Here is a 24,193-nt window from a genome sequence, read left to right as displayed (position 1 = left end):
ATGTATATTTTTAAAGCCATTCATTTGTTCATTTTACTGATAATTATAGAGACTGGTGGCTTTAACTAGTAGATTTCTACATCACATAAAAAAAATCTGAAACAACAAACCAAAATGAGACATACCGTATTCTAGTCATGCCTATGAATCAGCTGTCTTGTTTTCTCATTCCAGCCCACGATCCTGAACACAAAATGGCCGCCAAAGCTACAATCTTTGCCACACTTCCACTTCGAGGTCAGCATCGGCATCTGTCTTGTTTAATTAAACCTTGACAACAATTATTAGTTTAGTATCTTGTAAACAAATCGTTTTGTCCAGTTTTTAGTTATCTGCCCATTTCCAACATTGAAATTAGCCAGATTGTAACATCACAATTTAGCTCCATTACATCATTCCGCCCCCAAATTAAGTTTCTGAACCTACGATTTGATAGCTAGGCTGGGTGAAGATCCATTGTTTTCAAGTGACCCCACAAATGAATAATTTTACCCAAAGGTGCCCATCCCCACCCAAATAAGAACACTGACATGGAGTTCAGAACAATTCATTAAATTTACATAATACCGCCCCACACCAAGCTCGTGATTTTGAAGCTTGGCTAGGCGAGCTGCTATTTTCAAGCAACCACAGAGTCTTTGTCAAAGCCAAAAGCTAAGAGCTGCAGGGTAAGAAATACAGATTCGCAAAAGGTTGGGACGGAAAAATACACCCTGAACGAAAACATGTCAAATTTGTCTTTTGTCTTGTTCGTTAGGATTATTTTTTATGTAAACAAACCGTAAACATGTCACATTTTCAGCTGTGGGAAAAACTTACATACAGTACGTCTCCTTTTCGGGGTCACATCAATGATAAGCATCCCGACGGCTTTCGGTGTGCATCACCTTACGTGAAAAGTCGTCTTTTTATTGAGCTTTTGCTTGCAACCCGCGTACACAGGTGGAAAACATCACAGTGGAGGGGCGGCGGAGGGGCCAGTCACTTAAGAGCAAAAATATTAGGGGAAACCCCCCACCCGAAAAATGTCTCGTTTAAAATGCCTACTTACATATATTTAAATGTTCACACATGCATGCCTTGCCTGGCTTTAAAAAACATGCAACGTAACAACGTAACGTTCCGCTTGGCGTGTTGAAAATCAAAGAAATAAGCTCATCATGATAAATAGAAGCTATGTACATATAATATATAATATATATAAATATATAGATAATATTTATATATAAGCCAGGGGTGGGCAAACCTTTCCTCAAAGGCCAGATTCGATTTTTAAAACAGAAAACCGCAGATGAAAAGAACGTCCCCCCCAAAAAAAGTCATGTGTGTATGGGAAAGTTAATTTGAAAAAAAAAAAAGTACATTTTATTCATAAATGAATTATACTTAATAAAATGTAAATGTTTTTGAATTTTAACAAATTAATTGACCATAACAAATACTTTAAGAATTGGATGCGCATGTAACAATGTTTACTAATTTCATTACATAAATCAACCAATTACTTATTAAAACAAATAATAAATATATTTTATTTGAAATTCTTTATTTTGACAATGAAATTTAAAAAATAGTGCATTATTTTATTTACATAATAAACCAATTATAAAAAATAAAACAACGATATAAAATATATTAAATGTCATTTAAAATTGTTTATTTTGCTGATAAATGTGTTCATTTTTACAATAAATTAACCGATTATTAAATGTTTAAAATAATAAAAGGAAGTAAAGGGAGCATTTTAATTTTCCAATTTTAATGGGGAAAATTTTCTCAAAATTTCTACATCATGGAAAAAGGTTTGGGGGGGCTTGAAAATATATAATTTTGCAAAAATAAAATGTAAAAAATAAAACAAAACTTTTTTCATGTTGTCAGGGAGTGTTTAAAATTTGGTGGGCGCAAAAAAATAATTTTCTCATTTTTGGAATATGACTGACAAAATGTTGAACAAATCACCGGCCCATACTTTGCCCACCCCTAATATAAGCTCTTTTTATAGAAGTGTGCATTTGGCAAAGCTGTTGACTAAATCATCAGAAGTGATGATAAATAACATTTAGATAAGTTAAATAGATTATATAGTTTTACTTTTGTAGGGGTGGGATTAACTCGCTTTTGAGGGGAGAAAGCACCGATTTTTTTTTTCTTTTTAATTGGGGCGGGGAGGGGGTTTGTTGTCCGTTGTCAGCGATCACAAGTAACAGGACCAGTAGATGACGTTGAAGAAGAGGAAAGAGAATGGGAAGAGGGCCCGGGCGTACAGGTCCACGCGCTTGGCGGCTGACGGGATGACGGGCTTAGGGGGCGGCGGCTTCTTGTTGTTCTTGGCCTGCGATTTGCCGCCGCCGGCGGCCGTGTCGATGGGCTTGCCGTAGCAGTCAAAGTTCGACAGCTCAAAGTCCCGCGGGAGCGAGCCCACGATGCTGAAGTCGTTGGTGCGCAGGTCCGACTTGGAGGTGCACACCTTCTTGCAGCGCGTCTCCGCCACCTGCAAAGATAAAGTAACTCATGTCAACGTTTGATAACAAATTAGCCAATCAGAACTACAGTGGGCTAACTACATTTTGTCATTTTTTAGTTAAAGCACATCACTGAAAATACTTTGGGTCTACGAAAGGCTTTACATCTGCAGTAGTAAGTTGTTGAAATATTGCTTAATGAAGTCCACATGAAGTAAATTCCAGTGGGCAAAGGGTAGACCCTTGGGGAACTCCATCCATGTGCACACGTTTGTGGGACTGACATTGTGGCAAGTGAAATTCAGAATGCAATGGATCTGGCCATTTTTGTTTGTGGTATTTCCCTACCATCAAGATGTGGACCTCCCCGAAGGCCCGCCGGGTGAACAGCATGTAATCAGAGGAAGCCATTAAACTCATCTGAGCTTCATTAGGTTGATTTGCTTTCGACAAGCGTCGCTCATTAAAGCACAATGGAAGTGGTGTAATCCTCCTCAAAGACGACTAAGGTGGACTCCAGAGGAGCATTCGTTTCTATTAGCGCACAATTGGGTGGATGAATGACAAACACATAGTCACACTTGAGTCACATATAGACTGCAAACATTTTCTGATAGATTACATTTGACTGTTTTGCATTTAGATTACATCTGAGTCGCTTGTAACTAGTGGTAAATTTTTTTAACGAAAACTAAACAAAAATAATTTTGTCAACACACATTTTCCCCCCGACGAAAACTAGACTAGACTAAAACCCTCATTAATAAACAATAACTGGAATTAAATTTGTATGCATTTTTGTTGACGAGAAAATCCTGTCTCTGCTAATGTCATTGTGCCACTGTCATGTGACACTCCCCCTTTCAAATCTGCAACACATGGGACAAGACAGGAGGTGGATTTACAGCGAACGGTTAAAAAAAAAGAAGTAAATTATAGTTATAACGTAACATTAATCCAACAGCTATTACGTTCCAACAATAATGTTAATCCGACTGCTAACTTGCTGGCTCACTTACTAGCTCATAGCATGGAGCCGTAGTAGCCACTTGTTGATATAATGTAATTGTGTGACAAGTTGTATTTTTCATGAGAGAACATTTTATGGGAAATTGTTTTATATATATATATAAATATTATTGGCTGGCAAAAAACAAAGGGGTAAAATGATTGTCCTGACTAATTTCTTGGACTAAAATGCTAGATTTATAGTCAACTAAAAAAAAAATACTAAATAAAAACAGGATAAGTTAGACTATGATAAAAAATTAAGAAGCGTGATTGATACTGGAATAAATTTCAAAATGGCGGATAAAATTAACACTACTTGTAACGAAGCCTCATTCCAACATACACGTTTTGCTTAAAACCGTAAGTGTGGATTTAAATTCTTAAAACTATAACGGTTTATTTGACACCCTTAACAGGTTTGAAACCTTACCTAACATTGTCCTTAAACCATTAAATCAACCCCCATTTTGAAACCCTGATCCTGATTTAAAAACTCTAATTTAATCTGAACCTTCAATGAAACTAACATTAAAACCCTAACCCTGGTTTAAAATCCCAATTTGAAACCCTAACACTTGGTCGAAGCCCGAACCCTGGCCAGAACCCTCATTTGAAACCCGAAACCCAAAATTTAAACCTTAACTTGAAAAGCTCACAATTGTTAAAAACCTGACCATGTCTTAAAACCCGACTTCAAAATCCGAATTTGATATAGTGACCCCGTCTTGAAAACCAAATTTGAAACTCATTTGGATAGCGGTACGACCAATACGGACGGGTCACTTCTGAATGTTGATTGTTTCGATACACAGACACGTTGTTGTTGGGAGTAACGATTGGTACGATTGGGTGGTTGCGGGATACACTGACATGCAAGGTGCTGACATGGAGCGGCGTCCCCCCGGTGCCGTTGACGGTGTTGTTCCTGGCGGCGGCGGCGACGGCGGCGTTGGCTGCGCCCTTGCCCGCCGCCTTCTCCTTGGATGCCATCTTGGCCTTCTCGGCCTCGATGCGCTTGGGGCTGTTGAGCATGACCTGCACCACGGCGTACTCCACCAACGAAGCGAAGCCGAAAAGCAGGCAGGCGATCAGCCAGACGTCGATGGCCTTCACGTACGACACCTTGGGGAGCTCCGTGGCCAGGGACGTGCACTCGGAAGACAGCGACAGCACCGACAGGATGCCTGCAGGCCAAGAAACAAAACATTTGAGATGGCAAATTTTGCTTTGGACTCTTGAAAAATGCAAACCCAAACTTGAAAGATGAATTTGAAACCCAAGCCTGGACTCAAAACCCTAATTTAAAACCCCAATCCTGGTTTGAAGCCCTAGAATCCCAAAACCTAGTTTGGAACTAATTTAAAATAGTAACTGTAGTTTGAAAACTTAATTTAAAAATGTTAAAGTTATTCAAAACCTTAAGTCTGAGTTGTATCCTTAATGTCAACCCAGACCTGAAGCCCTGACTTCAAACTCTACGCCAGGCTGGAAACCCAAAGCCTTGTTTGGAACACTTGCTACCAATAGTATCCTTGGCTTCAAATTTTAATTTGGCTTAAAAACCCTAGCATGAAAACCAAATTACAAACTGCAAATTTGACTTGAAACCCTAATGTTAGAATAAATGTACATAAGTTATCCCATATTTACTCATTTGGTAATTGCAAAGCATTTATTCAGCAGTGTGACCTATGTTTGAACCATGTGGGTTGAGGTCGTCTATAGAGAAGAAGCTGCAGTTGCAACACAGGAACTGGAACCTGACAAGATCGCGGCTGGAACATTTTGCGGTTGAACTTTGATTGAAACTTTCCGCGCTGAAGAAAAACTTTTGCCTTATTGTCTGCGCTATGAGTCATATCCATGATGATTGTCATGTTGCTGCTATGTGTTTCCCCAAACCTTTTAGAGCAGCAATAGGCTATGTAACCAGGGGCTGCCCAATAAAAAGAGGAGATTCGGTGGAATATGCTTCAGAACGAGGAGATTGTAATCTGTGCACATTTCTTTTACGTTCTCCTCACGAGCAAAAAGAATCTAAGTCTGTTGTCTTCCTTCCTGGTCTGTTGTTTATTAAATGTTGTAGGTTGATTGAACCTAACACGGGCTTTAAACCCTACGCTGGCTTGGAACCAACGTTTGAAACCATAACTCTGTCTTGTTGTTGAAATCCCAACCCTTGTTCAAAATCCCAAAATTGACTTGAACCCCCAATATGAAACCAAAATGCTGGCTTCAAACTCTGACCTGAAACCCCAACCCTTGTGTCAAACTATGAGTTCATGAATGTTCCTCTACTAGGATGGCCTCAAATAACCTGCTAACGTCTTTGTAGGTGATAGCCCACCAAATTGCAGCATAGCTTGGCATTTTTAACCCCCATTAACCAGAGTCACTCCCCTTCTATTCACAGAATGTTTCTGCTGGGACGCAATAAATACATAGAGTATGAACATCCCCACACCCCACACACACTCATTACAGGAGCATGTTTTAATCACACTGCAGCTTTTTTTCCCCGTGTACAGCAGGTGACTATATTCCCTTGGTGCCCAAATACAACTTTGGACTATTCCAACACACACACACACGGCAACAAATGAGAGTGGCGGCACACACCTGAGTGTTGAGTGACCTGCAGTGATCCCATTTAGAGAGGAGTGAAGAGCACGCGTCCATGCGGACTGGTGGTGATGATGACATGAGGGAGGTGATGATGGACGACTGCAGGCGGGATGGAGGACACGGATGACAATGCAAGTCATGCACGACTACATACGCACCTTGGATGAAAACCTTCCTTTGAGAGATTTGGAAACCCAATGCCTGGTTTAAAGCGGGCTTAAACCCCTAATTTGAAAACTTAGCTCAGGCTTGAAATTGTTCTTTGAAATCTTAACCCTGACTTTGAACACTGGCTTGAAACTCTAAACCCGGCCAGAACTTTTAACTTAAAACGATACACCGTAAACCAAGCTTAAAACTCTCACATGAAACCCTTAACCTGGCTTTAAACCTTAATTTGAACTTCAAAAGTAATCGAAGGGTGAATATTCGAACTGGTATCAGTCTGAAAAATGTGGTATCAAACATCCTATTTAAAACTATAATTGTAGTTTGAAAACAAAAGCTTGGCTAGCAAACCCAATTCAAAAACATAACCATTAACTAAAACCCTAACATTTTGCTTAACTCATTCACTCCCATCCATTTTCACTGAAGCAACCCCCTTTGCTCCCGGCTGTTTTACTAGATTTTGACTGATTTTGCAAGGCCCACAGATATATTCTGTTCTATTGCTATAAAAACATGGAACCTACCAAAAGAAAGATTAGAGTCTCTTCTAGGGTGCACCGAACACAATTTTATGATTGATCTTTTAAAAAGTCTGACCTGCCAATCCCGATTTTTATCTGTGAAATAATACAAACGGGTTGTTTTAACTGCAAATTAAGTAGTTCTCTGAAATAAAAATGAAAAGCCCATTAGTTATCTCAGCAGAAGAGGACAGTGGCTGAATTTTTCAGACCTCTGAAGAGGGAGATGAGATCGGTGGAAAAGATCGGTTTATATTTTAGGGATCGGCCGCTCACCAATCTTCCAAAACTAAGGAAATCGGCCGGCCAATCGATCGGTGCACCCCTAGTCTCTTCTTATTTCAGGAAAAAAGTTGTTTGTATCTGTTTCCGTTTTGCAGCAATTAGCATTAGAAGATGGCTAAGTTTCATCGTTATTCACAAATCTGTTTAAAACAATGAGGAAAACAGCTTCATGCAACATGGCCCTGGTTGAGCTCTTATACTCTGTTTTTGTAATAACTACCATTCATCAAACGTCTCTTCAGTTCAGAGGCTGCATCAAAGCCATCTGTATGCTCTAGCATAAAAAAAACATACAAAACGTATAAATATGTCTTTGGGAGCACGGTAATATTTAAAATAGAACGTATTTATACGTCTTTGGGAGCAAATGAGTTAAAAACCTAAATAGTCATTCCTTTGATTTAGTTTAGAGTCTGACACTTTTGGAAGCCACCTTATCGTGAATCAAACTCAATAATCTTGCGCTCCAGTTGTTATCTTTTCAAGAATTCACCTGCCTGAATGTGTACATAGTCCTTGGCCTGCTTTGCTTTGTGAAGGACTTCAATCCAATTTGTCAAGCACATCTGTTATGTATTGATCGATGGCATCCAGAGGCGCACGTGTGCATGCCTGCTAGATAAAGTCCTTCACGCTGTCCAAGTGATTAATGACGGCGGTCGTAATTTTTTTTTTTAAAAATCAGTGATCTGCCAAAACACACATTACCAGAGTTTTTTTTTCTATTTAGTACACAGTGGGCTTTCACACCTAAACCCTGACCTAACCCTAGCACAAGTGTTGCATTTTTGACAAGCTCCAACCCGGGAAAAGAGCCGCCTTACCCAACGGCACTCTGGCGGCGCTGGCGTCGGGGTTGATCCAGAAGGACAGCCAGGAGAGCACTACGATGAGCAGCGTGGGCGCGTAGACGCCCATCATGTAGAAGCCCACCTGTCGGCGCAGGGTGAAGATGACCTCCACGCAAGTGTAGTAACCTGCCGGACCACAAGCGAGAAAATGGAACAAGAGCAACATTTTGTTTAGGTTTGCGTTCTGACCAAAAGTATTCCCTCTAGCGGTAAGTAAAAGAAAAAATGCCCAAGTACTGTTGAATTGTATTTAACTTTGAGTACGCGGCAATTGCAGTTCCGCTTTCCAAACTATTGTTTTTGTTGTTGTTTTTTTGTTTTGTTTTGACTTTTTTTAGGCGATCGTTTCATCTAACGTTGAAGCAAAAACACCCCTTTTTATCCATCTCAGGGAGCGGCCATTTTACCACTTGCTGTCAACTGAAAATGACATCACAGTTGCTCAGGCAACGACCAATCATGGCTCACCTGTATTCTGAAGCCGAGAGTACATTTTCATTTTGATCAATCGAAGAGAAAAAATAAAAAAAATTTAACAGGTCTTTTCGATTTAAACAGTACATTTTTGGCATGTTTGATGTAATACATGAGCGTGAATCTCAAATGAGACTTGCGCTCCCGCCCGTTTCAAGTACAGGCCCTGTTGCCTTGGTAACCCCCATCCAGTGCAATGACAACACAACAGCGGTACCTGTCCCTGAGTAGAACTTGGTGCAGTTGCCGTAGTCGATGTCTTCCTGTCGGATGTCAAACTGGGGCAGGGCGATGGCGTCCATCTGCACGGGGTCCCCCGTCTGCCACATGAATTGCAGGTCGTCCGTTGTGTAGCCGACTGGATTGACAAACAAAATGTTCGCCTGAAGCAGATGGGAATGGCTTTGAAGGTTATGTTTTTTTTTTTTTTTTACACTCACAGCTTTCCAGTTGCATTTTACACCTCTGGGTGTCCATGGGGAACAACGTCAGGTCTAGCGGACAAGACAGCGTGACGGACAACCTGCGGGTTGGAGGAGGACATTTTTAATGCAGTCTCATTTGCGCCTAAGCAGGGGACTCATTTGTGAGAGATTAATAGCCATCATATTCTAGATCAACAAACTATGAAATTACAGCCGCACATGATTACAACCTGTCTACAGACGCCTCGGGGAAATTATCCGACTACCTTATTGCTTTACTTTTAGATTTTGCAAGGGTAATTGTGCACTATCACACAGTCAAGTCGACTCACTCGCCAAATAGATCTGATACAAAAAAAATGATCATTAAATCTGCAAGCAGTGAAAAATGGGCCCCCTTGTATTGTGGCAAATCCTCAAAATGATCGTTTAAGGCTGTGTTCTACTCACGTTAGGCAAAAAAGTTCACAGTTTAGCCTTGAGCATGTGGGTAGGAATCACGCTTCTAATGGGGAAATTCCCAAGTAGGAGTTTGCCAAAGTACGCACCCTGGAATTCATCAATAATTGCTGCTTCAAACTCAACATTTAATTAAATAAAAAGCCAATTTCCTATGCAATTTCAGGTTCTTGAGACTTTTTCATGTACTGTTAGGAATGTAACAATAACGACAATACCGTGATATTGCGCTATTAAAACTGCCACAATATCGTCGTCGTTACGTCACAATGTTAGGTCATTCACTCCCAGTCATTTTCACTGAAGCAACCCCCTTTGCTCCCAGCTGTTCTACTGGATTTTGACAGATTTTGTAAGGCCCACAGAATATTGTGTTCTATTGCTATAAAATACGGAACCTAGTAAAAGAGTCTCCTTCTTCATCTGGAAAAAAAAGAGGATATTTCTATCGGTTTACGCTTTACAGCAACTAGCATTAGAATATAGCTAAGTTTCATCATTATTCACAAATCTGCTTGGCCCTGGGTGCCACCTGCTGGCAGTTTTTGTAATTACTACCATTGCTTCAACTGCTGCATCAAAGCCTTTTGTATGCTATAGCATAAAAAGAAAAAAAACTTTTTTTAAAAAAAAAAAAACATATAAATACGTCCTTGGGACACTTAAAACCATTTTAAAAATGTATAAATACGTCCTTGGGACACTTGAAACATTTAAAATAGAACATATTTTTACGTGTTTGGGAGCAAATGAGTTAAAGGCAGCATATCTGTTTAAAAAAAGTCAGGTTGATTTCCATTTCTGCAGTTCTAGCACCCTCTGGTGGCTAGTTTTTTAGTGCAATTTAATTTTGACACGTGATGTTTTTGCCCTTCTATGTTTAAAATCCACGCTAATGGTCAGATCAAGGGGAACGTAATATGCTTGTGAAACCAGTCAATATGGGGAGGACCTCAATGTGTGCGTGCATTAGCAAGTAAGTGCATCAATATGAAGCGTTATTAGAGATTTTAGATTCTTTATATGCATTGCTGTTATGGACAAAAGCACAATGTTGTGTTTTTTCTTTTTTTGTAGGAGATAATTTTTTTACAATATTGTGACGTCTTTTTTTTTTATATATCGGCAACCTCCCCACAATATCGTGACCTTCATATTGTGATATCGTATCGTGATGTTTGGATATGGTTACATCCCCACGTCCTGTTATAAAAGAAACATCTAGAAATTTCCCATCCATCAGCAATTCTAACTATTGAAGTGGAATACCTCATACTGATGAGCACGTCACCGTTGCGGAAGATGAAGAGGAGGATGTTCTCCTGCGTGACGTCGTGGAAGTTGGCGCTCTTCTCGTTGGCGAAGAACAGGTCGGGCTTCCACAGGCATTTGAACATCTTGGGGTCCACCGTTAGCGAGTCCGACTTGAAGTCCTGCGGCAGTTTGAGCCGCGGGTCGTTCCAGCGCTGCCGTAGGAAGATGTTGATTCGGTAGTCCTGTCGGATTATTTCAAGTAACTGGTTATTTCGACTGTGCAAGATGGCGGTTGTCTGGCATGACAATGAGCAATTTGTCTGCATTTTTTGTTATTATTATTATTTCTGATCACGGTCTTCATTTCAACTGCGTCAAGTGTCGGTTATCATAAATAACGGACACGAGGACACGTGCGTTTAAAACTGCCTCCTGTCAAGCTTTGATAGCGACAAGCGACCGCCGCGGCAACAGTTGCCTACATGTGTTCTTCATGGAAGCATACATAGGTTATCTGATGTTCTCGAACCCTACACAAACATGCACACGCACACACACACACACACACGCGCTGCTGACTTCATAGAAGCCCTGCAGCTGCTCACCAGACGGCCTCTTCACGTGCACACCCATAACCCCTAACAAGCTGGACTAACTGGGTTCTGTCCTTCCTGCTGGGGGCCAGCGCGACTACCAGGGGAACACACACACACACACACACACACACACGCGCGCGCGCGCACACATACACAGATTAGGACGACAATTTGCTCTTCTACTCATGTTTGGCCCATTGGAACGATGGCGAATTGATTGAAAGTGACAGGAGCTCTAAACACACAAGACCTTCTTGGACCTCTCAAGGCTGTTTCGACCTCCCGCGGATACAAGATGGAGTATTGTGCGTATTGCGCCACCTGTTGCTTTGGCATGAACTTGACAGGCTGGATGCGCAATCACAACAATTTGGGACCAGGGAGTCTTTTTTTCTTTTCTTTTCTTTGACGTGTGTTTAGCGATTTTTTTTTTTATACTCTGATGAATTTCACCTGCCCCATCCAAGTCATCCGGCGGAGATTTTTTAGCTCTGTCAGCCAATCACTTTCTCTGATGCACTTGCGTCCCAGCTGTCTCTCATCGCCCAAATTAATCTGTTTAGTTCCTTGGCTTGTCAGGACTTTGTTGCGGTGCGCTTGTTTTAAGTAGTGTCATTTCTGTTTTTTTAGAGAGAAAACAGGGAATAAAGAATACTTTGTTTCGACATAAGGCCGTTACACAAAACCGCTTCAAAGCGTGCAGTCAGCGTGCCAATACTGTAAGTATGTTTCTCCTTTCGTGAGATTTCAAAGGCATGCTGTCATTTCTTCAGGTCCACTCGGGGGCTGCTCTGACACACCTTTCGCCTTTGTACAAAGGAGCAAGCCGTGGAACTCAATCTTTTCTTTGGCTCAGAGTCAAGGCTTGCCTTCTGGAGGGATTTAACACAGCCAGCAAATCGCAAAATTGAGCCAGTGTAAAAGAAAAACAACTGCCACAGCCTCGAATTAGTCATCCTCGGAGCGAAAAATAGATGTGCTAACGGCAGCATTGGGTGAATGATGGGAAGAGGCTTGTCGTGACATTGCGGGCCCGGCAGAGGGATACGAGGGGAGGATGCAAGTTGCACATTTGGAGGGTTTCGGACTCTTTTTCTTTAACTGCATTTTCCCCCTTTTGAAGGTAGCTGTAAAAGAAATGAGATGTCGCCTACTGCATGAGTGTTTTCTGCAATGTCGCTGTCACAGTTGCAGCAGTATCCCCATGGATAAATGTCCCAACCCCCTGTTGTCATGGAAACGAAAGCCTATAAAGTACAGTAGTGCCTTGCGATATGAGGTAAATTTGTTCCATGACCATAGAATCGGAAGTTGGCGAATACCAGTTCTTTTAAAATCAGCAGATATATTTTTTTATTTGCCATTCACGCCCCCACGCAAAAAAAAAAATCCAGAAAAAAAAAAAAGAATGTGCTAATAAGGACATTTTTTTCTCTATGTAGTTAAGTTAAATAAATATTAAAGAAAGTATTGTAAAACTAAAATTAATTTCCTGACTGTGATTCACAAAGTTTTAGCTGTGAATGTTAGGGGACCAAAAATAAGTAATTTTATTCATTGCGTTTTTTGTTTTGTTTTTAAATGTGTGTGTATATATATATATACACACACACACTTTTTTTTGACAATGTTATTGTATATTAATGTTTTTGTTTTTTTAAATACATCACACATAATTCAAAAAAAAAGTTGCAATTTCAGGCTGTATATAAAATGCATTACAACCTTTCCAGGGGCACTTAACACCTCTTAACTTTTGAATGCACATGTCCAACATTTCAGCACTTTTTGCACAGCTTGCTGTTCTCTAAAAAGGGGCTGAACAGCAAAATTCACAACAGGTGTGAGATCCACAAATGGGTTAAATCAAGGTCAATTTATGTTTACCTTTAACGGTTATAATCCATTTCAGGTTCATCCCAAAAGCCTAATAATACCTTGTAACTTTTTGTGAGCAGCATATGTCAACTCTAAGACCTTGCTTGGTTGTTTCCTGCGCTGTCCTTGAGTCCCATCCCTTCATTAGTATTCAAAGTATGCTTCCTATATCAGAAATTAAGCCATCCAATGAGCAATGGCGAGAGAATTTGCCCTCACACTCTTTTTCAGGCCCGACTGATTGAAATATGGTTTGTCAAGGTAAACGCTCACCATGGTCGTCTCTTGGATGGAGCCGAAGCTGTTGATGAAAATGTTCACTCGGTCTTCCACGGGGATTCCTGCGTTTGAAACAAAAGATGGCGTGAGTGAGGTCATGTGTTTTGCTTTTAGATACGTTCTAGTAGCGTCAACCTGATCAAAGCAGGAGGATTTTATAAGCTTCGGTCAAAGGAATGCACACTTTTTGGAGAGATCATGACACGCTGCTAATGGATGACTTTGGGGGGTCACTCTGGAATGGAGAGCAGATGTTTCGCTCGCGGAGGCGGCCGATTAGGCTGGCGGAAGCACGGGCCCGGCGACTACTCTTGCCAAGGACCCCCGAGGACGGAAAGTATCTGTGGATCGACCCCAAGAAGACTGCTGAGGACATCAGTCAAACGTTCGTGACAGGAGGCTGAATGTTTATCGTAGCGCACGCTGTAAAAAGTGTGCAAACTTGTGCCGAGTTTTTTGACGGATACGATTTACAAAATTAAAAGGCTTCTTCCTCCGAACATAGTCTGGTAATTGTTTTGAGATGGCTTAAAGCAACACTAAGGAACATTCAGTTTACGTTGGTTATGGCGGCGCCATATGGACAAAAGTGGTATTGTTATGCCTGAAGGAAGACCACATTTCCCATGAGGACAAGCGTCATTTTTTTAGCTCAGGCAAGCAAGTGAAATCCGGGCCAATGTTAATCCTTGACTGTCCTTTCATCTGGTTAGCTTCCCTTTTACTTTTTTGTTTCCTCAGACTAAACTTTTCCGTTGTTTTGCAGCTTCTGCCAGGAAAGCAGTAATCGTGCGTCGACAGTCAAGTTGACTTCCGGCTTTGTAATGAATGGAGAAAGGAGGAAGTGATGTATGCCATAAAGCAGTCAGCACATTTGTAGTTTTTTATGTGCGGCAGTATTCCTACCACCTTCCTTAAAGTTGCTTAGTGCCAATAAAAATGATACAGACCCCCTCGAGCCATGACAATGGTACCATTCAACTAGTTTTAAGTCGATGTTTCATTGAAGAGTTATGAAAATATTTTAATACGGTTGAAAAGTTCCTTAGTGCTATTTTGAACATCGGTGGCGAGGAACATCTACTTTAGTCATCATACGTCAGATACCAAAATCAATAGGGATCTAATTGCACCAACATAGGATAATTTTGCCTGTGAGTTGGCTTTCCAATAATAATGGATTGAGAGGGGGGTCAAGGAACACAAATGTACTTATTATATTACTCTGGGGAATTTTGGAACTACAACATTAATAAGAACAATTGCACCCAGTGATGGTTACATTCAATAGAATGTCAGGAAATGAAACTGCTTTGGCCACATTTTTACTTCATTCAGTGGACATTGGGCCGCTCCTCATGGTGTGCCTGCCTTGGCCACCTGAGGGCAGCCATTTACTGTATAGGGAATAATAGCACATTACAATAAGCTATGACAATTGGAGAAAGAATTGCTCACCCCCCCCCCCCCCAAAAAAAAAACATGATTAAATGAGCAAAAATGCAACAACCAGCTTGACTGATTGTCATCGACCATTTTGAACACGGACGACCTCAATACAGTTTCACTCGAAGACAGCAGCTTGCCAATCTCAGACATGTCGGAACACTTGAGCTCTCCCGGATGTGCGCACGGAGTGAAGACGAATCCACGAGAAGGCGTTCCGAGCAGTTGTTGTGAAATTAGCCTGACACCGGCAATCCGGCGGCCTTCGTAAAAAGCCAGACAGACAGATGGCGGAGATGAAGAGGCATTCGGACTTACCTTTGAAGTTGGGCCGTATTCTGGGATCGTAGCTGATCAGTAACCTGTTCAAGATGTTACTGGTGGAATTGGCAGGCACGCGAGCCAGATCCTCGGATGACAGTTGCCTGCAAACAAAAAAAAAAGAAAGAAAGAGAGCATAGGGCCGTCACATTGCAGCTCTCCACTCTGATTCAATTAGGACTTCAGGAGTGACTACCGATGGTGGATTCCGTTAGCGTCTGGCTGAAATGGGACCACCCAAACAATTGAAACGGACATAAATTGACGCGATCTGTCCTTCAGCCTAAGAGAACGTCTGAATAACTTCAAAAGGCGAAAATCAAAGCATCTACCATCTATATTAAATCATGTCCATATTCATTTTGAATAAATAAATAAATCGAATAATCCATATCAAATTGATTATACCTTTTTAAGCGTGATATCGATTCATAAAACCATGACTCGATTATTTTAATATCTGTTTCCCATAAATTAACAAGAAAATAGAATTTTAGAGGCCAAATGATGTCGTATCTTACTGTTTTGTTGAAATTGTTTACATGAATTTAAAAGTAAGTATTTTTTTACATTTATGAAATACCTGACTTATTGCACTTCAAGACAATTAAATAATCTTTTTAATTTATATTTACGATTATTGAATTAGAATTATGAAAACATTTTCATCTCGTCCACGGTGATGTCAATGTTTGTGTAACACTTAAGTGATTATAACACGTGTTATTTTCATTAATAAATAAATCATTTAACCAGTTTAATAACCAAAATTTAATTTGGAATGTAATGTTTGTGGAGTTTTTTTGTTTTGTTACATCCTTGTTATTTAAGAAGAATTGATGTTCTATAATTAATCAATGTCAAAGTAAATTAAGTGAATTGAATTGGACAAAAATCTAAATTGAATTGAACTGAACTCTTGAAATCTAATTGATTGAAGAAATTTGAATCGATACTCAGCCCTAGTCGTCACAGTAATGCAAATATGGTTTTACCCCCTTGAAAAAAAAGACTTTTTCTTGAACAACTTATTTCTTTAAAAAAATGACTTTTAACTCTGTATTCCCAGTGTTCCTGAAGTATGACATTTTTTAAAATATATTTTTCTCAATGTATCAAACTTTTGTCTCTAATGCAATTTTCAAAGAAAAAAAATTGCATTAGAGACATTTTTTTCTAAGAAATATACTTTTTTTAATCAATTAGACTTTTTAAATTGAAAATATGACTTTTTCTCGAAATATAGTGTTTTTCTCTCCAAATGACTTTTTTGAAAAATCTTTTCAAAATTCAGCAGAGGGGGTTGCCTCATTTGCATGAAACAGGACCACCTTATGGGAGTGCACCAGGCTATACAAACAGGGTAACTTGTCACATGGTAAAACACATGGGAGCTGTTCTATTTATTAAAAAAAAAAAAAAAAAGGAAGTTTAATACGCATTATTTAATCTGTATTTCCTCATGAATATATAATGTACATGCAGAAGACAAATTAGTATGGGGAATAGAATAACCATCTTCTGAGTCACTTGATCTGATTGATTGTCTGATCTCTGCTTATCAAGAATCTACACCCCAAAAAAAATATTTTCCTTTTGCAGCTAGCCGCCACAGCAACATGTAAAGAGAGTGTTTGGGATGTTTAGATGGCGGGGGCGGAGAGGCAGCAGAAGCAGGTCTGGCAATAGAGCAGAGAAGAGAAAGCCTCCCCCCGTGGGTGGCAATGAAAGCTCCTGCCAAAGAATCCCTGCACCCCCCCCCCCCCCCCACAAGCACTTTACATGTCATTATATAAACGTTATCCCGCACAGAAAATCGGTGTGAGCGCTCCCCAGGAATGTTGTGCACTGTGTGTGTGTGTGTGTGTGCGCGTTCTTGCCATGATCAAAGTAAAACACATAATTCCCGCCCGATAAACCTCCCCATTTTTTTCTCAGCCTCGCTCTTTTAACAAGCACTGCAGCTAAAGTGGAACCAAGTGGCTCCACAAAAGACGTGAAGTATGTCATACAGCTTACACTACATTTGTTACCATTTAAGGCAGCTTTTCAATATACCGTATATACAGTATACAGTACATATAGACATTTATACTTGTGTATACACCACAAGGCCTGTTGGGACATCGATGAGCCATTTGCCGCTTTAGTTGGTTAAACAAAAGAAGTCAAACTCTTTCGTCACACTTCATTTCGGGGCTCTTTGGGAGACAACTTTCACTTGGTGGAAATTTCAAGTCATGTCAGGAATGTGAACATGTAAGTGTATTATTTTGTTTTCTTTTAAATGCACTGTAAGACTTTCTCGTAACTTCTTCCGCTAATAACCAAGGCCAAATTTGGCTCCTCTCAGTCATACAAAACTCACTTTGACATAATTCCTCGACACCAAAGTGCAGCTTTCCTATTAGACGCCATCTTGTGGCATCTTTGGATGTTACAGAAAGATGAAATGTGACGAGGTGTTGGACTTGGAGTTTGTAAATGCCTGGGCATAGGTGCCATTTTGTGAATAGTAAACCGCAAATATGTGGGAATTACTGTGGCACATTAACTCAACATATATAGTGACTTACTGGTAAAATTTTAATCTAACCAGGGTTTTTCCTGTGTACAAAATTCAGAGGCGGCCACCTCCACCTTATTTGCTCGCCACCACCAGCCTGAGTGACTGATAATGAATGAATGCTTTGTGGACCTATTATTCTTATTATATGAAACATGGACTTATTATATGTTGCCTGTAAAAAATCTAAGCGAGTCAATTGAATTTACAGATGACATGCACGTCATGACGCATGGTCAGGATTAGGGATGTTCGTTGCCACTTTTTTTCCAGACCAGTGCGCAACTCTTGAGTAGTCACCGCTACTGATGCCAAATACCGATACCAATAGTAAATAAATTTCCCCAACCATACATGACAGATGATTTTAAAGAAAGACCTATATATATCCCAATATGTTACTTTTCCTTAAAATTGCATGAAGTTACTAGCAACTTTGTATTTAAATAATTTCTTGTCGCCTTGAGTGCAGATATCTTAAAATAAGACTAGCATTGGCACCGATACCGATACCTGGTATCAGTAGTCACCCATCATAGCAAGGATGATACCACCTCTTACTCAATTTCACACCAATGGTGCAAGTCTTATGTTGCTGTTGTGTTTCCTTGTTGTACTTACGACGGGCAGTAAACCTGCTTCCCTTTCTTCTTGCCCTTTTTGGTTCCCTTCTCTTTGGCAGATGCCCCCTGGAAGTAAACGCACAGGACAAGGAGGAAGACCACCAGCTTCTTCTTGACGCCCATCCTGTGAGTCGAGTGGAGCCTGGGAAGAGTATGCAAATACTAATTAAGAACACTTTAAAACCATCGTAAGGATGCTCTGGCTTTAAGTAGGTAGAGCTGTCAAGATGGAGGACAAAAATATGTATCAAAAGGCGAATTAGACCAATAACAACCACTTTTTGGCACCCAAGCTTACTGGTAGAATATCAAAATGGGCGGGACTAGGAGCAGTGCATTGTGTTGATTGGTCAATGGTGAACTGTCACTTCCAGAATGTGAAAAAAGGAAAAATAAAAAGCAAAGCTTCTTGATTAGATTGATCAACCAACTGGGAAATTGTGTAAAAATATATATATATATTATTAATATTATTATTAACTCTTTGACTGCCCAAAACGTTAAATAACATTTAGTAAAATCCTACGGAGGAGTGCCAAAGACGTTAAAAGACGTTTGTTTCAAAACAGAGGTGAAACTAACCATTTTCTATTGTTGATTACTCAAAAATGGAATAAGGTAGAAACAAACTTTTTTTTTCTGATGAAAGATGAGAGTCCAATCTTTCATTTGGTGGTATGTGTGTTTCCATAGTCCAAACACATAATTTTCTATGGACCTTGAAAGATCAGTCAAAATGCTTAAAATCGGCTGGCACTGGGGACAACCCGTTTCTGAAAACGTCTGGCAGTCAAAGAGTTAATAATAATAATAGTGATACTATAATATTAGTTATTATTATATATTATACTGCATTATTACTAATAATAATACAATGTTGTGACTATTACTTTGAAAGTAAACCAAACCATCCTGTTGAACGGAAAACGCAGCTTCTAAATTGTACCTATTGTTAAAAATATCTATTTTTTGGGGCCTAGCAATCATCCAAAAATGCAAATAGATCAAAGTGACACTCCCCAGGCGTAAACGCAATCAATTTGAGTACCTTGACCGATTCACGATTCCGTCCTCGTCGGAGCAATGTGACCTCCAAACGGGGGCACCTCAAATTAGCGTCCATTTAGCGGCGCAGTCAAGTGCGCGACTTCCATCACACGCGAAGCCATCATCAATACAATTTGACCGTGTGTGTTTACCGTACAGCCAACCCCTGCCCCCCCATGCGAGAGAATACAAACACAGCATATCTATTAAGAGGCAGTTCATGTACGCAGCAATAGGAGTCATAAATCAAGCGTATGATGCAGTCGCTGCCGTAACAATACAGGGATGTCGCAGCCAAACTTGCATCCCGCGCATTAACGACCGCAGTTTATTGTCCAGACGGACTCTCTTGGCCCAGACCTCCTCACCCGCTCCTTGCTGCTCGTTCATCATCATATTCATAAGTAGACGTCGTCGCCATTGCCCAGTACACAGCTTTTAACTCCACCTTGCCTCGGCTAGGTCAATGCTGCATCATTAATTAGGACAGGAGTGGGATCTGTCCTTCGACTGAACTCAAACTTTGGAATATCAGAATGTCAAAATATCTTCCTTGGCCCGTGAAGTGCTTTTGTTTTTGCTTCAATCAAGATCTGTATTTGTGAGTATATCGGATGGCTATACAGTACTTGTATGCACCAATGTTACAAACCTGCCTACAGACGCTCCCCTACTTACGAACATTCGAGTTGCGAACAACGGTACATACGAGCATTTCTGCGCGTACAGCATGTCGAAAAATGTTTGGAAAGAAATGCTGTAAGTTAGATTTTGTATTGCGCGTTGTGCTTCTTTCCGCCGCTAATACCGACGATTGGCGCTGTGAGAGCTCATTGGAGGCTGAGCAACGTGGCGAGGAGGAGGAGGAGGAAGAAAACGCCGGTCCCCATGAAGCAGGAAATAACTTTTGAAGCCGATTCCAGCGACGACGAAGAATCTCTCATGATATAAAATCCTTCTCCTCCATCATCTCCTTAAGCATCGAGTACATCTTCCAAAAGTAAGTTAAACTTCATTTTATTTATCTTATTACGTACATGTACATACTGTGTGTGTCTGTCGCTCTCTCTCTAACATACGTAGTACAGTACAGTACTGTACGTATTCTCTCCATTTTATTAAAAGTTTTTTTCAGTACAAACCAATGCAGGTTACTTGTACAAGCCTTAAACATACTTACTGTATATAAACCTTCAATATACTTATATAGGCTTTAAACATAAATTATAATACAAAATATAGCACTGAAGCAACTTACGAACAAATTCACCTTACAAACGATCGTCCGGAACGTAACTCGTTCGTAAGGTGGGGAGCGTCTGTATTTTATAAAAGCAGTCCTGTATTTCTTTTTACTTAGTTCATTTTGTAGTTAACACAAAGAGGTAGCATGGCATCGATATTCCTACTTGTTTGGGTTCTTCTTTAGTTCTCAGTGTTCCGACTTAGACACCACATAACTGAAATGAAAAAGTGTGTCAAGACTGTTAGAAATATTACAGTTGAATGTTAAAAAAAATGTCAGTAATGACCATTTGTGTTTGTAATTTAACCTTTATTTAACCAGATAATGCAATTGTGAACCGATTCTGATTTCCAATGCTGACCTGGAATGTTACTCTAAAATATGGTAGAGAGAAACATGCACTATATCCAAGCAAAGGTTGTTTCTGAACAATTGGTTGAAATAAAATGCAATAATAAGAAATAAAAAGCGATTTCGAGCACTCACTGGTGGTCATAAATCTGTCCAAAAAAAAATAAGTGTGCCTCTACTGTACATTCTAAAAAAGCTCCAATTGTTATTATCTCTATACAAAACCTCAGTTCATAGGATTGAAGGAGACAGACTATTCCCCAAAAATTAATTGAATTAATTAATGAAAAATGTAGCAGCCCTGATATTGACTACTTGATAATTTCCCACATGGTCAACAACACTCAAGAGCGCCTCAGTAACAGGCAGCATTCCATTCAGGCTTTCAATTAGGAAACAATTATAGCTTTGTTGTCACTTCATAGGAGAAAGAAGAAAAAAAAACGCTGTTGACAAATCATTAAAACGTGGCTGGACATGCCTATAAGCCTGCGAGCCAAGCAGAAATCTTTTACAAGTGACTTTGCCTCTGGCTGAAGTCGTCTCTCTGCGACCAATGAACAAGATCGCCCTCGTTCTGTTTGATCACGTCAGTGTTTATAGAGCTGACTGTGTCACACGGAGCGGCAGAGTCAGACAGACAAGCATGAGTTGTATTAAGTCCCCAAGGACAAGACTGTACTGTAGATAACACATGAGAATAAAGCTACTGAAAATAATAATTAATGGGCATTTGCAATCCTCTCTGTCCTGCCTCTAATTGGGGCTCATTTGGATGAATTTTCTAGAAGCAATCTGCCAAAGTACAATCTGTACTCAACTAAAATGGCAGACTTCCTGTTTAATTTTTTTTTTTTGTGAGTCCTGTTATGATAGGTATGCCCACCAGCACCAACAAATATTAAAGCTGCCAGCAATGAGAGATGGGCCCTTGCAGCCCCATTTTTATGGCGAATCCTCAAAATGATCATCAAATTTGGATGCAATGCTGTGCCTACATTATACAGCATAGGCAAAAAAGCTTCTTCTTCTTCTTTTTTTTTTTTTTTTTTTTTAGTATTGTCTATCTGTGTAGGATACCTGCTTCTGATTTAGGCTTATTTGAGCAAATCCCCTATTAGGAGTCAGTCTAGCCCTGGAATTCCCTCAAAACAGTGACATCAATCTAAAATGTCAGGACTAACAGTATTAACTTGCCAAGAATTGTCAAAATGATCCTCAAACTTTGAGGTGCACATAAGATCGAATTTTGACTCGATCTGTGACACTAGTGTCAGAGGCTAATTTTGTTCTTCGTGAACAAGCTTCTCAGTTTAGCCTCAATCATCTTGCTCTCATACCAATTGAGTCTTATTTAGTCCAATTACCTAGTCCAATTTTGCCAAAGTACGAGGTCAAAATGGCTGCTTCAGAGCAAAATGGTCAATTTCAGGTAGGGATGTTTGATACCACTTTTTTTTTTGTTAAGACCGATACCCCAGTATAAGTATTCACGCAGCAATACCTTTATGAGTTTATAAACATAACATTTAATTTAACAAAATGACCAATTTTTTTTTGAAAAATACCTTTCTGATGCAGATGATCGCAGTGTTTCCCACAGATTTGAAATCTACTTGGGTAGGTGGACACCGGTGGGCGGTAGGAGGGAGATGGAGGGGTCTCAGTCCTGTTACTACATCTCCTCTAACCTCACGATCCACAAAGTGATGGCGAACTAACATTACATGCGGTATATCTGGTCACAACACGTTTTTTAGTTTTTTGTTTATATATTTTTAATACATTTTCTTGAAAACTTCTTGGGTGGTGGCCAGTTTACTTGGGCGGCCCACCCAAGTATTAACATGGTGTGGGAAACACTGAATCGCCGATGTGCCAAACTGCTGCAGTATAGCACCAACTACTGCTGAGGAGAACTTAAGCGATGTCAGATTTATTTATTTTTTTGTCCTGAGTGTTAGTTGCTGGTATCAACAGCCTCTATGAGTATCCAATACCTTAAAATAATATATACAGTACATAGGCCCAATACTGATACCTGGTATCTGTACTCGCCCATCCCTAATTTCAGGCATGAGTCCTTGACAATTTTTCATGTCCTGTTATGACCAACCACCATATTAAATGTCGATCTGTAAAGCTTGTGTCAGAGTCTCACTTTTTCTACTTAGTACATTTTTGAGCAATTGAAAATAGCCCTGCGAAAGACATGAAACAAGGACACATGCACTAACACACACACAAAGTATTTTTTACGGCATGTTGATAAACGAAAAACGCAATGAGTCCTTAGTTCAGGTGTCGATGGCAATTATGTAGATCAACCTATCCATTTTCTATCTGCTTGTCCTAATTAGGTGGTGAGGTGGAGCACATGCCAGTTGATTTTGAGCAACAACTGTGAAGCAAAATCTGCTTACCACTCAACCTCCATGCTGCACATTTTGGACCATTGTTTTCAGTGTATTTGCAGTTTAAAATGTTTATATAGACAATTATAAAAAATAAAATAAAATAAACTTTGGACCTTGGCGCAGGTCAGCTCGCATGTGCTATTCTAGCAAGGCCACATAGCTCTTGTATTAGCTTGTGCAAATGTGCCTAATGTTATGACTAGCTTGGGTACATATAAACAAACGAAAGCCACCATTTGAAGCTCATCCATACAACAGAGGCTGCTGCATTGGAGAGCAAACAGCGACCACCATGTTGGGAAGGGACGGGAGTGAAGAGGGGGATGCCTTCACACGCAAACACGTACACAAGGAGCCCCCCTCCCTCCCTAAAATGGCGGCCAGCACACGTCACGAACGTAAACATTACGAGCATCACGTCAAAAACGTTTAGTCTGATTCGTCACCTGTCAGACGTTCGTCGAAAAACTCCCCTCCGGACCGACCGGCGAAAGCTAGCTGGGGCTAATTGTCGTTAACGGCGCCTTCCCGACCAGCCGCTGCCGCTTCTTTCCATCCTCCTTCCCCCGGGGGGGCCTTTAAAGCGTCCTTCTTTGCCGAGCTGTTGTCTTTAAAGGAGAGTCACATCATCGCTCCCATGCGGCATCTTGGCTGCGGTACCTCTGTGCTGTTGTTTGGGTTGTTGTTGTTTTTTTGGAGGGGTGGAGAGATTTCGGATGCTCACGGAAGCCCAAGATGGAGGTTCGCTGGATGGTTCGCGCGCGCGCACCTGTCATGCAACATGCGCAGTAGCAGCTGCGCAGAAAGTCTCGTCCCATCAGCACCAAGGAGAGAGAACGCGCCTCTAGCCCCGCCCCCTGCTACTTTTCCAGCTGCTGTGAA

The 24,193-nt window shown here is 40.4% G+C and overlaps 1 protein-coding gene across 2 annotated transcripts; it reads right to left on the bottom strand.

Annotated features, from left to right (window-relative positions):
• Window positions 1-531: 531 nt before the first annotated feature.
• Window positions 532-24,124, bottom strand: glrbb (glycine receptor, beta b). Of its 2 annotated transcripts, none has more exons than XM_077578324.1 (10): window positions 23,758-24,121; window positions 18,249-18,392; window positions 15,059-15,165; window positions 13,289-13,356; window positions 10,557-10,783; window positions 8,844-8,926; window positions 8,621-8,761; window positions 7,903-8,055; window positions 4,347-4,660; window positions 532-2,494 (listed from the first exon to the last, which is right to left on the bottom strand). In XM_077578324.1, exons 2-10 carry the CDS (start codon window positions 18,371-18,373, stop codon window positions 2,198-2,200), a joined length of 1,515 nt encoding a protein of 504 aa, XP_077434450.1. In that variant the 5' UTR covers window positions 18,374-18,392; window positions 23,758-24,121; the 3' UTR covers window positions 532-2,197. The 2 variants fall into 2 exon arrangements, with proteins under 2 accessions (XP_077434450.1, XP_077434451.1); XM_077578325.1 differs by lacking the exon at window positions 532-2,494 and adding an exon at window positions 6,096-6,200 and having other exon boundaries at window positions 4,515-4,660; window positions 23,758-24,124.
• Between the last annotated feature and the right edge of the window lie 69 nt (window positions 24,125-24,193).

The sequence above is a fragment of the Vanacampus margaritifer genome, chromosome 10, assembly GCF_051991255.1.
Source record: "Vanacampus margaritifer isolate UIUO_Vmar chromosome 10, RoL_Vmar_1.0, whole genome shotgun sequence".
In the NCBI taxonomy this organism is placed as follows: domain Eukaryota; kingdom Metazoa; phylum Chordata; class Actinopteri; order Syngnathiformes; family Syngnathidae; genus Vanacampus; species Vanacampus margaritifer.
The sequence above is the reverse complement of the archived record's forward strand: the minus strand, read 5'-3'. Positions and strand labels throughout refer to the sequence as shown.

Excerpts from the sequence above, each read along its gene's own strand:
- glrbb (XM_077578324.1), bottom strand. The coding sequence starts at position 18,373 with ATGGGCGTCAAGAAGAAGCTGGTGGTCTTCCTCCTTGTCCTGTGCGTT. Across the intron at positions 15,166-18,248 it reads AAGCAGGTTTACTGCCCGTC|GCAACTGTCATCCGAGGATC; the intron begins GTAAGTACAACA and ends TTTTGTTTGCAG. Across the intron at positions 8,927-10,556 it reads GACGTGCTCATCAGTATGAG|GTTGTCCGTCACGCTGTCTT; the intron begins GTATTCCACTTC and ends TCCAACCCGCAG.